General features: G+C 38.6%; 1 protein-coding gene and 1 non-coding gene across 2 annotated transcripts in view; one reads left to right on the top strand and one right to left on the bottom strand.

Annotated features, from left to right (window-relative positions):
• RAB14 (RAB14, member RAS oncogene family) overlaps positions 1 to 12091 on the top strand; it is a 29190-nt gene extending 17099 nt beyond the window's left edge. Inside the window, exons 5-8 of the mRNA XM_075560425.1 lie at positions 4830 to 4896; positions 9232 to 9319; positions 9640 to 9670; positions 11164 to 12091. Of these exons, the coding sequence (XP_075416540.1) occupies positions 4830 to 4896; positions 9232 to 9319; positions 9640 to 9670; positions 11164 to 11341 (364 nt within the window). The 3' untranslated portion in view covers positions 11342 to 12091. The remainder of the gene's footprint in view (positions 1 to 4829; positions 4897 to 9231; positions 9320 to 9639; positions 9671 to 11163) is intronic.
• Positions 3404 to 3536, bottom strand: LOC142460503 (small nucleolar RNA SNORA68). Its single transcript, XR_012786695.1, has one exon. It is a non-coding gene; the product is annotated as a small nucleolar RNA SNORA68 (small nucleolar RNA).
• Positions 12092 to 12514: the final 423 nt, after the last annotated feature.

The raw sequence follows: 12514 nt of genomic DNA, 5'->3' as shown, positions 1-12514 counted from the left end.
GGTCTTAGGTGTGTTTCATTCGGTTTCACATTTTAGTGACAATGTTGCCTGACTTGTTTTGTTTTGTTTTTTTACCCCCCTTCACTTTTCCCCCCTATTCTATAACGCTACCAGTACTTTCTTGACATGATAGTAGTCATTTGGCCATATCAGTCTATGCAAATCTAATCACCACACCAGAGTTTGGGATATGCTTTTAGCATTAGTGTCTCCACTTAATATTTGGATGATACTGTATTTATAGGTTTTAAATTATAACAATAGTGAATTTTAAACTAGTGTGGCATTTACTGCCATCAAGTCAATTCTGACTCATTTCCTCTTGGGCAAGATAGAACTGTGCCTATGGGTTTCCAAGGCTGTATTTTTTATGGGAGTAGAAAGCCTCGTCTTCCAGTATATTCAGATAATAGCATTATGTAATCCTCGTAATACTTTTATAGAATATGTATTTCTGTCTACCAGTTAAAGTGGTGGCAGTTTATAATTCATTCTCCCTGATAACTATAACATTTTAAGTCACCAAAATTAGTGTAAACATTTTTGAACTAGTGTTATTAAAAAGTTCCATTTGTGAAGTAAGACACTAATTGTGTAAAAAGTAAGGCTTGCCAGTATTACACATAGTGAGCACTGATACAAAGCTTGTGCTTTTTAGAAATTGTTTGATTATCATTTACTTAGAAAATCTGAAAACACGAAGAAAGGTGTTATAGTGACTTATTGAAAAGACATTGAATTTTTTGAAATTCAAGTGGTGACAATATGTAACGTGATGCAATGTGATAAAAAGACATCAAGTAAGGAATTCTTTTTAGTTTCCACTGCAAAAGGATTGTGTGTGTCTAGCTAAGTTTCATGGGCGCACCAGCAGCTGGAGAAATGGAATGTATTCACAAGGCTAAAGTAGAAATGGATATAGGATATGTGATGGGTGAAAAAGGATTTTACGCCTTGCTCTGTGAAACCATTTATATCTTTGTGGATTTCTTTATCTTCATTTTTTAGGTGAGTAAGGTGAATTAATGTTCGTGAGTCTCTAAATTTTAAAAAGCAAAACATTTGAGCCTTCAAAATTTGTATTATCTTGAGCCTTTTGATGGATTTGATTGTGAATAATACTGTAAAGTATTTTGATTAGTTTGCTATCTTAGAGCCTACTTGGCTAGTGCAAATGAGCCTTTCTAAGATTAACAATTGTTTATAGGAAGTGAAGAAATAGATCATTTTGAATCGACAAATGATTTAGCTGTCTGGTAAATAAAACAAAAAATAAGGATCTTTTAAAATTAAACATTGATGTTGCAGTTTGTGTTCCCTTTAAATTATTATTATGAAAAGATTAATTATAATCAGGTACAACAGTGTGACAATCTTAGTTTCTGATTGAGAACAGGCAGAAAAATGCTTCCCCATTGAGCATTCTCAATTGGACATTGTTGCTTCTTTGTTTTTGTTTTGTGATTGAAATCTGGATGATTTTCATTTTAATGAAATACTTTAGTTTTGATTTAAGATTAAAAAATTTGAGTCTAAAATTATTTTCTGTCACTTTTTTTATTATCATTTTATTTGGGGGCTCATACAGCTCTTTTCAAAATGTCTGTCACTTTCTATATTTGTTCCATGCTTAGTTGTCTGTTTATACATGCACTTTAAAAAAATCATTTTATTGATTTAATATAATCAATATAAACATACATACATTGTGTCAGTGTTTACATCTTAAAGGACATTTTACATGGGTAAGGCTGCAGTCTCTCTTCTCCATTACTCTTACTCACAACCATCTCTTTTTGTTCTTTTTTAAAAAAATACTTTTATTGGGGGCCCTTACATCTCTTATCATAATCCATATATTCATCCAGTGTGTCAAGCACATTTGCACTTACGCTGCCATCATTTTCAAAGCATTCTCTTACTACTTGAGTCCCTGATATCAGCTCCCCATTTCTTCACCTTCCCTCACCCGCCCATCCTCCTTCACAAACCCTTGATAAGTTATAGATTATTATTTACCTATCTTACATTGTCCTCCATCGCCCCTCACCCACTTTTCTGTTGTTTTTCCCCCTGGGAGAGTATAGGTTGATCCTTGTGATGGATTCCCCCTTTCTCCCCCCAACCTCTCCTAATCTTTCTGCTATCTGTGCTCTCATTGTTGGCCCTGAGGGGCTTATCTATTCTGGGTTCCCTGTGTTGTGGGCTCTTCTCTGTAGCAGTGTGCATGCTCTGGTCTAATCAGATTTGTAAGGTAGAATTGAAGTCATGATAGTGGGGCAAAGGAAGCACCAAAGAACTAGAAGAGCGTTTTTTGCCATACTGCACCCTGACTGGCTCATCTTTTCCCTGTGACTCCTCTGTGAGGGGATATCCATTTGTCTACAGCTGGGCATTAGGTCTTCACACCATGTCCCCCCCACCCCCCTCACCCCGTTCACTTTGGGTATGATTTTGTTTTGGGTCTTCTTAGATGCCTGACACCTGATCCTATCGACACCTCATGATCACACAGGCTGGTGTGCTTCTTCCATGTGGGATTTGTTGCTTCTCAGCTAGATGGCTGATTGTTTATCTTTAAGCCTTTGAGACCCCAGACGCTGTATCTTTTGATAGCTTGGCACCATCAGCTTTCTTCACCACATTTGCTTATGTATCCATTTTGTCTTCAGCGATCTTGGCAGGAAGGTGAGCATCACAAAATGCTGGATTGTTAGAACAAAGTGTTCTTGGGTTGAGGGAGTACTTGAGTAGCGGCCCGATGTCCATCTGCAACCTTAATTCTTAACATATAGATATCAATACATAGTTCTATTCTCATATACATATGTACATACACACACACACACATATATATATATATATATATACACACACACACACACACACACACACACACCTACATGCCTGTATTTAGACCTCTATAAATGTCCTTGGCCTCCTGGTTCTTTCCTCTATTTCCTTTTACTTAACCTCTTGGCCCACTATCCTGTTCGGCCTTCATTCGGGTTTAGTAATTCCTTGCTGCTACATTGCCCTTGATTAAGCCCCACTACGCATCCTTTTGCCCTTCTCTACATTGGTTGTAATTCACTTGTTATTCCCTTGTCCCTGGGTTGGTTCCCCCCTCACCTCCACCCCTTCCTTTCTCCCACCTCCCCTTCTCCCTTAGCCCCCAGAACCATTGGTTCCATTCTTTTCATTTCTGAATTATTTATCCTGCCTAGCTTATCTAGATAGACATGCAGATATATTAATAAGCGCAAAACCCAGGCAAAGCCAAATAAAACAACAAAGGAAGTCAAGACTAGCAAAACAATAATAATAACAAAAAGAAAGCCACTGACAAAAAATGGAAAAATCTATAAATAGTTAAAGGTCTATTTCTTTTTTTTTTTTTCAAGCTTGTTGAACCTTCACATTCACTCTGAGGGGCACTGCGCAGCCCCTCAAAGGCGACAAGGCCCACTTGCTGTGCGCACCACTCTTTAAACTGCCGCTACGAGAAGCCACAGTCCTTGGGTTAAAGGTCTATTTCTTAGCTTTTACAAGTGTTTTCCAGTTGAGTCTGATGGGGTGCCATATGCTGTCTATAAAGTCTATTTTTGGTATTTCCCGGGAATTTCATCACTTTGCTCCCCTTGCTGCTCTGTTGCATGCCCTTGGTGTTTTGCCTCAGTGTGATGGGGTCAGATTGTGCATAATTCCCGCACTGTGTCTGCAGTGTTGTCCCCCCACAGCGCTATGGTTTAGTGAGGAGGATGTCATGTCTCGTGATGGGGGTCAACCCTATGGTCCTCTTGGTGTGTTGTCTGCTCCAAGCAGGAATATGTCCTCGGGGCTTGGTGGACCAGGATGTCCTCTCCTCCTTCTCCCTCCCTTTTCATTTCTCATGTGTTCTCTAAGCAGATGCCCCCCCCCCTCTCCCCAAGCTGTAGCCCCAGTGCTGTCTGAAGTGCATTCTTCTGAAGTGGAAGGGTGTGCCCACATAGTTGATGATTGGTGCCGGCCCTGCACACCTCTATATCGGTTCTCTGGAACATGCCAGTATGTTGTATTCACATTTTGGCGCATCGGGTTGAAGCCTGGTTCCTCTCTCCCTCTCCTGTGGAGATATAAACAATACCCTCCCCTTGGGTGGGTTAGTGCCCTGTATGTGTCCCTGGATTGGGGGTGGCCCTGCCAAAGTTGCTGGACTTCACCCCAGGGATATATGTATTTAGAAGCTTTTCCCTTATGCCCTGTTTTTTGGTTTTTGGTTTCCTTTAAAGCTTACCTCATGGACTCCTGTTGTACTTGTCCTTTTGTGCTTGACTTACTTCACTTAGCGTGATTTCCTCCAGTTCTTCCCATGCGGCAATATACATACACTTTCAATGTGAATAATTTACCCCTGACATGTAAGTAGTTAGCATACTTGTTAGATGTTGAATTATTTATTTTAAAATATATTTGGCTAAATTTTTTATTGATTAGAATGTATTGCATTAGTGGCATTTGCTCCTTAGAGAACAGTGTAACCTTGAGTGGGAGATAACACCCTCTGGGTGGATGCTGGAAGGACCCCAAGGTGCTGCAAAAGCAGGTGCCTGTTCTTGATCCTGGATTAGGGGCTATGTTTTTAATTGCCAGTGGGAAGCTGACTTTTTTTTTTCCCTGAAAGGGAGCAGTAGGCCATATAAGTTTGGGAACTTATGATCTAATCATAGTAGAAATGCTGACTTTCTTAATCTATTGATTGAAGTATATATTACAAATAATTATTGAGATTTCTCTTTTAAGTATTTAATGATAATTGTATATCACAATCACAACTTTAATTTTTACAGAAGAAGTACATATAACCACTTAAGCAGCTGGTTGACAGATGCAAGGAACCTCACCAATCCAAATACTGTAAGTTAAGTGTTATATCTATTTTGTCTAAAATCAAAACTAAAAAAGGAAAGCCATTTATGGATAGGACTTTTTGTGTATGGTTACTTAGAATGAGAGAATCTTTGTTGTATTCTTAATTGAAACAAACACATTTTAAAAATTCTTATTATCTCAGGTTTTTTATCTTACAGTTTAAAGTTTTGTTCATGTTTATTGTATTTGAAAGAAAAATGTTAGGTATTAACAGGTTAATTATCTCCTTTCAAGTGGAGGCTGTGAGGCCTGCAATTAACCTGAAATTTTAAAGGGATCTGCATTCTTTACATAACATGCTACCACTGGGGGAAATAAGCCCTTTGGGAAAATGTTGGTTGTTAACCGCAAGGTGGATGGCTCAAACCTACCAGCTACTCCAAGAGAGTAAGATGAGGCTGTTTGCCTCTATAAAGATTTACAGTTTCAGAAACCCTATATAGGGTTGGTATGAGTCAGAATTGATTCGATGACATTGGTTTTGGTAGGGGTTAACATTTTCTAAGGGTCTCTCTGTATTATTTGCTATGACAATATGAATCTAAATAAAGTCCATAAAAGTATCAGTGCAAATAAAGGTGAAGTGCCTGCTTTGAATTAGTAGCTTTTCTATTAGTATTTCTTAGGGCTGCTATAACAAACTGCCCCAAAGTGGGTGATTTATAGGAACAGAAAATTGTTCTCATAATTTTGGAAGCTAGAAATCTGAATGCAGGGAATCAACAGAACTATTGCTATCTTCAAGGGCTCTAGGGAAAGACCTTTTCTTGTTTCTTCCAGCTTCTGGTATTCCTAGACATTCCTTGGAATGTAACAGCAAAACTCCATTCTGCCTTCTTCACGTGACAGTGTTCCCTCTGTGTCTGTGTTTCTCTTTTTATAAGGACACTTTTCATAATGGAGTAGACCAACTCTACTCCACTCTGAGCTCATGATAACTTACTAGATCTGCAGAGACACAATTTCTAAACAAGACCACATCACAGATAATAGAGGTTAGGTTTTCATATTCTGGGCAACACAATTCTACCCACCACAGCTTCTTACCCAGACTTAAAAAGATACCAATATTTTAAAGGACTTCCACCCTGACAGACCCTGTAAGTGTGTAATCTAGCAGGTAGAGGACAAGAACTACTGCAATGCAGAGTAAAATATGCATTAGAAAGAGTGGCTGGTGCCATGTTTATGAAGCCCCAGAAAACCAGTACCGTGTGAAGAAACCAGCTTCATAGAGGAGGTGGCATTTGAGCCGGGCATTCAGAGGTGAGTAAGGTTTTGCTGGATATTGTTGAGGATTTTGGAGGAATAGTGTGAAGAAAGCTATGACTGACAACTGAGTTTGTCAAGAGCAAAACCTGTATCTCGCTTTGTATCCTCAGCATCTAGCCGAGGCCTATAAAATATCTACTATCTGCCCTTTAGAGAATGTTTGTCTAGATGACTGCTATGAACCCTCTAAGAGCTTAGGATACCCTGATTCTGTACTTCTACATGGTAGATCATCGCCGGGTCTTGATTCATTTTATTTTTAAATAGGTTTTTGTTTGTTTGTTTGTTTTAGTGACAGTTTACACATCAGTTAAGGTTCCCATTCAACAATTTCAACACAAGTTGTTCGGTGATATTGAGACACAATCTCACTGTTGTTCGGTGATAATGTTCAAGACGTGAACGTTCACGTTCTTGCCATTCTGATAGTTCTTTGCTAGAGTCCCTACCCCTCACATTCTCTTCACTTTAAAGATTGTTAGCTACATGGCTTTGAATAGTTGATTTTGTAAAGAGCATAGTGTTTATAGGTGATGCTAATTTTTTAAGAATATTTATTGTGTTTTATCCACACAGCAAATTAGTTTCCCATTCAACAGCTCATACACACAGTCCTGTAGCATTGATGGCTGTTTCCAAAATGAGTTGGTCCTCCCCATTTCTACTCTGCCTTTCATGTTTCTGTTCCTCCAGTTCTCTGCCCCACTTTACCTTTTCCTCTTTGCTTTAGGAACTGTTGTCCATTTGCTCTTATATAGTTAATTATTCTGAGGAGCAGGGTTACTGTTTATTTTATATTGCAACTCTTAGTTGACTGAGAGGTGATCTCTGGGAATGGCTTCAGAACCAAGTTAAAAGGTTCTATCAGGGCAATCGTCTCTGGCTTCTTCCACGCTTGATCACTCCAGTAAGAATGCTTTAAAAAAAAAAAAAAGAATTTCCGTTTTCTACATTTTGCCCCACTCTAATGGAGACCTTCTGTTGTATCCATGGGCAGAACAGTCGGTAGTAGTAGTTGGGCATCGTTGAGTTCTTTGAGCCTCGGGCTAGAGGGAGATGTGGTTCTTTGGGCCATTCGTTTGAATCTTTGGTTTCCTTCACTTTCTCTGCTCTAGACAGGAATAGAGCAGTAGTTACATACTGACTGGTCGCTTAAACACGTTTCAGACCCCAGAATACTCACCGACTAGGATAGAGGACACTATCATTATGAAGCATATTGTGCCAATTGACATAGATGCACCCGAGACTGTGATCCGGAGCCTCCAAACCCAGTAACTGTTCCAAGACACGTTTGGATGTCTAGCCAGACATTTCTATAACCGGGCCCCATGTGTGCACTTAGATACATGAATGTATAAATAGCCCATACACACAACTATACCTATACATATATATGCATGATTCCGATATGTCCCATCCCCCCCACACCCACACACTTCCTAGTCCTCACACTGGTACACACACAACCTGCCCCCGTGAATAGCTTACACATTGATTTATGGAACTATTCACAAACTTTTGGTTGTTACTACTATTAGAGAATTGTTTATATGAACCATTTGTTGTAGTTGATCGTTAATTGTGCACACCTCTCAGCATTTTCGTTTACCTTGGTCTTGTGCTGACTCCCTCAGACTGTGTGTTGCCTTTCCCTTCACCAGAATGAACCTGTGCCTGTTACCTAGTAAGTGACTCCTCCTCTGCCTCCCGGGTCTGGTAACCACCAGCGAACTTTGCTGCCAAACTTTACTTTGTATGAAAGTGAGATATTGCATTTGTCCTATTGTGATTGATTTATTTCACTCAGCATATTGTTCTCCAGGTTCATCTGTATTGTTTTTGCAGACTCATCAGTCTTTATCGTTGTGTACATTCCATTATGTGTATGTGCCACATTTTATCCATTCATCCATCTGTTTTGCTACTTAGAATAAATCTAGTGAATATGAATGTGCCATATGTCTGTCATTCCTCTTATTTCTCTAGGATACACACCTGGGAATGAGATGGCTGGGTCATATATTTCTACAGGCAGCTTTCTGAGAAAGTGCCATACTGTTTACCATAGTGGTTAAACCATTTTACAATCCAACCAGCAGTATAGGATCGCCATTCTCCCCTGCATTTTTTTTAATCAGTGCTATTTTGCAGGGTGAGATAGTATTTCACTGTGATTTTGATGTGCGTCTCTCTAGTGAGCATCTCTTTGTGTGGTTGTTAGCCACCTACATGTGTCCTTTGGTTCATGTCTTTTGCCCATTTTTGGTTGGACTTTTCGCTATGTTTCTTAACACTGATTTATTATTTAGCTACAAGGTGGCCTCATGGTTCTTGGGGAGTAGGTTTATATTTTTCTTTATTTAGAAATTTGAGGAGCTTTCCACATTTTCTCCCATTCTCTCAGTCTTTATTGGGGCTTTGATTAGAATAGTCAGTAGTGGTAGTCAGGAGCCAAACTGTTTGTCCTATCATAGTTTCTCCTTTGAATCTTTGATTTCTGGTTTTCTCTCTTGTTCTAAGTAGAGGCGCTGAGATATCCGATAAGATTACCCTAATTATTCAAAACTAGAAATCCAATCCCACAATCTATTTGGCTATATCTTAAGAAGTAATTGTACCCCCATATTTATACTCTATATGAGTAGATATTTGCATATACCTATAAACAAGGGAAAGTCAAAAAGTATTGGGATTCAGTTCATACATTAATAGCTTTATTCCAGACAATATTTGGTCAGTGGATGGCTGCAGGCAGCTTCTCAGTAATCTCTTTGTCTTGGTTTTGTTTAGATAGCTTCCAAAAAAGTTCGTTCAGGATAGTGGTTTCTGAGGGCATCTACTGGGGAGTAAATTAAAGGCAGAGAGGTCAGCCCTGAGGGTTAGGGCAACTTTTTTGCAATGCCAAAAGATTGTAGTTTGATTTTCTCAAGGGACATAGGGTGATCATGTTGACTTATTGTGAAGAAGTTTCAAGAAAATGGAAAAGTGCATTCATTAAGTGATTGCTTTTGTTTTAAGACATCTTTTCTTTTGGTCACAAATTAGGTAATAATTCTCATAGGAAATAAAGCAGATTTGGAGGCACAGAGAGATGTTACATATGAAGAAGCCAAACAGTTTGCTGAAGAAAATGGTGGGTTTTCTTTTTTAAGACTGTCATTGTTTTATGTTTTATTTTGGAGGGGTGAATTTCTAAGGAAAGGTAGAGTTTTGGTTGTATAGCTTAGTTGATGTTTTGGTGTTTTAATAATGTTTCCATTTGAAATTCTTATTGTGGGTTGTACAAGTATTTAATGAGAAATGTAAGGATTCTACCTCAAACTCATGTACTCACTAAATATTGGTAGGTGTACTAAAAGTTTGTGGGAAACTTATTCAGATGTTACTGGAGACCTTGCCCTTATGTGTTGATTCGAAATGTCCTAATCATAGTGTGGTGGATTTTATTTTCAGGTTTATTGTTCCTTGAAGCAAGTGCAAAAACGTAAGTATAGCCAAAGTGAAGATTATGTTTTGCTTATTTTGATGTTTCTTAAAGTAGAACCTTGAATATGGGGAAAAGTGTACATTACGCCCTAGGAAAAGAAATTTCTATTTAAGTGTATAGCGTTCAGGATAGGGAGAATAGAAAACATCCCTTTACTTCCTGTTGCAAATTTCAGGATAATACTAATTTTTATTACTTTACCTAAAGATTATACCTTGATTTTGTACCCATTTGTAATCAAGATTTTAAAAATAGGCATTTCCGAAGTGTTTGACTTAAATAACTGAGGTTGAGCCTGGCATCTCAGATTTCTGATACTCTGGTCATGGTGAAAAGCATGACTCAAGGAGCTACTGGGAAGCTCAGAATAACCAGAAGCATAACATTTTCCAGTTGTTCTCTCTTGTTCATATTAAACCCGATGACTCTTAGCATAATTTATTAACTGGATCAAACATTCCCTGCAGTGGTGTAGCCCATTTGTGTTCTTTTTTTTCGTATTAAAACATTTTAAGTTCCACTTGACTTTATTGTATCATATTTGAAACACAATATATAATGGCTCTTATAATCCTTAATATATCTGGGCTTATAATTTTTAAAATTATAAGAAGGCCTATATCTTAAAGAAAAGATTACTGTTGGCAAAAATAATTCCAACACATATTTAAGCATTTTCTTCTTTTTTTTTCTCCCTCTCCCCTTCTTCTTTTTTTAAATCATTTTATTGGGGACTCTTACAACTCTTATCACAATCCATACATCCATCTATTGAGTCAAGCACATTTGTGCATGTGTTACACTCATCTTTGTCAAAACTTTTGCTTTCTCCTTGTGCCCTTGGTATCAGCTCATTTTTCCCTCGCCCTCCCCATTACCTTCTTCATGAACCCTTGATAATTTAGAAATTATTGTGATTGTGTCCTATCTTACACTGTCCAGCGTCTCCCTTCACCCACTTTTCTGTTGTCCATCCCCCAGGGAGGAGGCTATATGTAGATCCTTGTAATCGGTTCCCCCTTTCTACCCCATCTTGTGTTCTTAATCCTCAGGAAGATGCAGAGTGAATATAGCTAAGCTTTGACATGTCACCTAATAAAAGAGCACATCTCATGCCTGCCTCCTTAGGTAATTTTAAATCCTGGAATCTTGTGTATGTTTAGAATGTACACTCTAATGTCACCAAAATGGCCCATGTTTATGCTGTCACGTTCTGTTAGTATGTAGCATTTTAATCATAGAACACACACCGCTATCCAAGGAGGGTTTGTGAGCCCCTCTCAGTATCGTACGCGTGTATATGCTTCCCAAGAAAACTTTCCCATGTTGGTCTCTTAGCTCAGTCTTCTGGTAATCTCTTATTAGATGACAGTGGCTAAGTTGAAGACATCATGGCAGTTGACTAAAGGTTAGCAAAAAGGTCAGTGTATAATGTCTTATCTTTTGCATCCAACTATGGTTCTGGAATAAAGTTGTTCATTGCCTCTTAGGGGAGAAAACGTAGAAGATGCATTTCTTGAGGCTGCCAAGAAAATCTATCAGAATATTCAGGATGGAAGCCTGGATCTGAATGCTGCCGAGTCTGGTGTACAACACAAACCCTCAGCCCCGCAGGGAGGTCGGCTAACCAGTGAGCCCCAGCCCCAGAGAGAAGGCTGCGGCTGCTAGTGACCTCTTCGCCTGGGCCCCTCATTTGACCTTTCACTTATGTCTGTTGGAAGCAGTACTTTTTACTGCCTCATTGTCTTCTGTACATCTTACTGGGTTTAATTAAACAAGGAAAACAAAACTCTGTTGTAAAAAAAAGTTTAACAATACTAAACTGCTGAACAACTAGATGTAATCAGGTTATCAAAGGCAAGTAGAGTTACAAATCTCTCCTGCATGGTAAATCTAGACTTTTCCCCCTTGATTGTTCTTGTGATAGTTGTCACAATACATGATTTAAACTGAGCACTGATGCTGGACTTCATGATTTTATCCACCTCTTCCTCCCTTTTTTGGCAAGCCTGTCTCACTGTACGGTTTAATTTGATTTTATCGAAAGCCTTTCTCCCCATCTTTAACTGTTCGAGTATGTATGTTGTAATCAGTAAGTTTATTATTGCTGTGAAATGACTTCTGGTGGTAGAGAAAGGGTTCTCTGCTTTGGTTTTGTTTTTGTCAGACAAACTCCCTGTTATGTGGGTGGCATTTTTATTGAGGTCTGATGCTGTCTTAGCTTTGTATAGGGAAAGAGAAAAAAAACATTATTTTTTCTCTTGTGCTCAATTAATAGCTTTATCTTTTTATTTTACACCATTTTTTCCTTTTCTTGTTAACAAAAAGTAAATATGTATAAAATTTGAAGGAACTGAACTAACAATACATTCTGTGTATATTATTTTAATGAAGAAAATAAATTGATTACTGGCATTAGAGCAGGATAAAGTACCAGTTTGTACAGTATGACCTACGTGTGACCGTGTTCCTCCTTTCCATTTCCCCAAAGGAAACAGACACGATTGCAGCTCACAGTACTGGCTCCACTCCTTGGTGCTGGCAGTGTTTGGGGACATTATGCTGGAAAGAGCTTCTAACGTGAGAGGATTAACACTAGCAGATTCTGTTCCATCTTTGCACTGTGGCTTAGCTGCTGACTCTGAACTGTTCTCGTGCAATTGACAATGTGCTAACATGCTTTTTCTCTTTTTTGGAAACATTTGCATCACAGGCTGCATTTCTTGCCTTACTGTATAGAAAAAGAAAAAAGGCTGGGTTTATTACTGCACATTTTAAGCTTTTATACTTTTATCTTTGATTGGTTAGATTCTGAACCTGACAGAACTGCTGTTCTGGGAT

Source organism: Tenrec ecaudatus, chromosome 10 (assembly GCF_050624435.1).
Source record: "Tenrec ecaudatus isolate mTenEca1 chromosome 10, mTenEca1.hap1, whole genome shotgun sequence".
NCBI lineage: Eukaryota > Metazoa > Chordata > Mammalia > Afrosoricida > Tenrecidae > Tenrec > Tenrec ecaudatus.
Note: the sequence above shows the minus strand (reverse complement) of the source record. Positions and strands in the feature narration are given on the sequence as shown.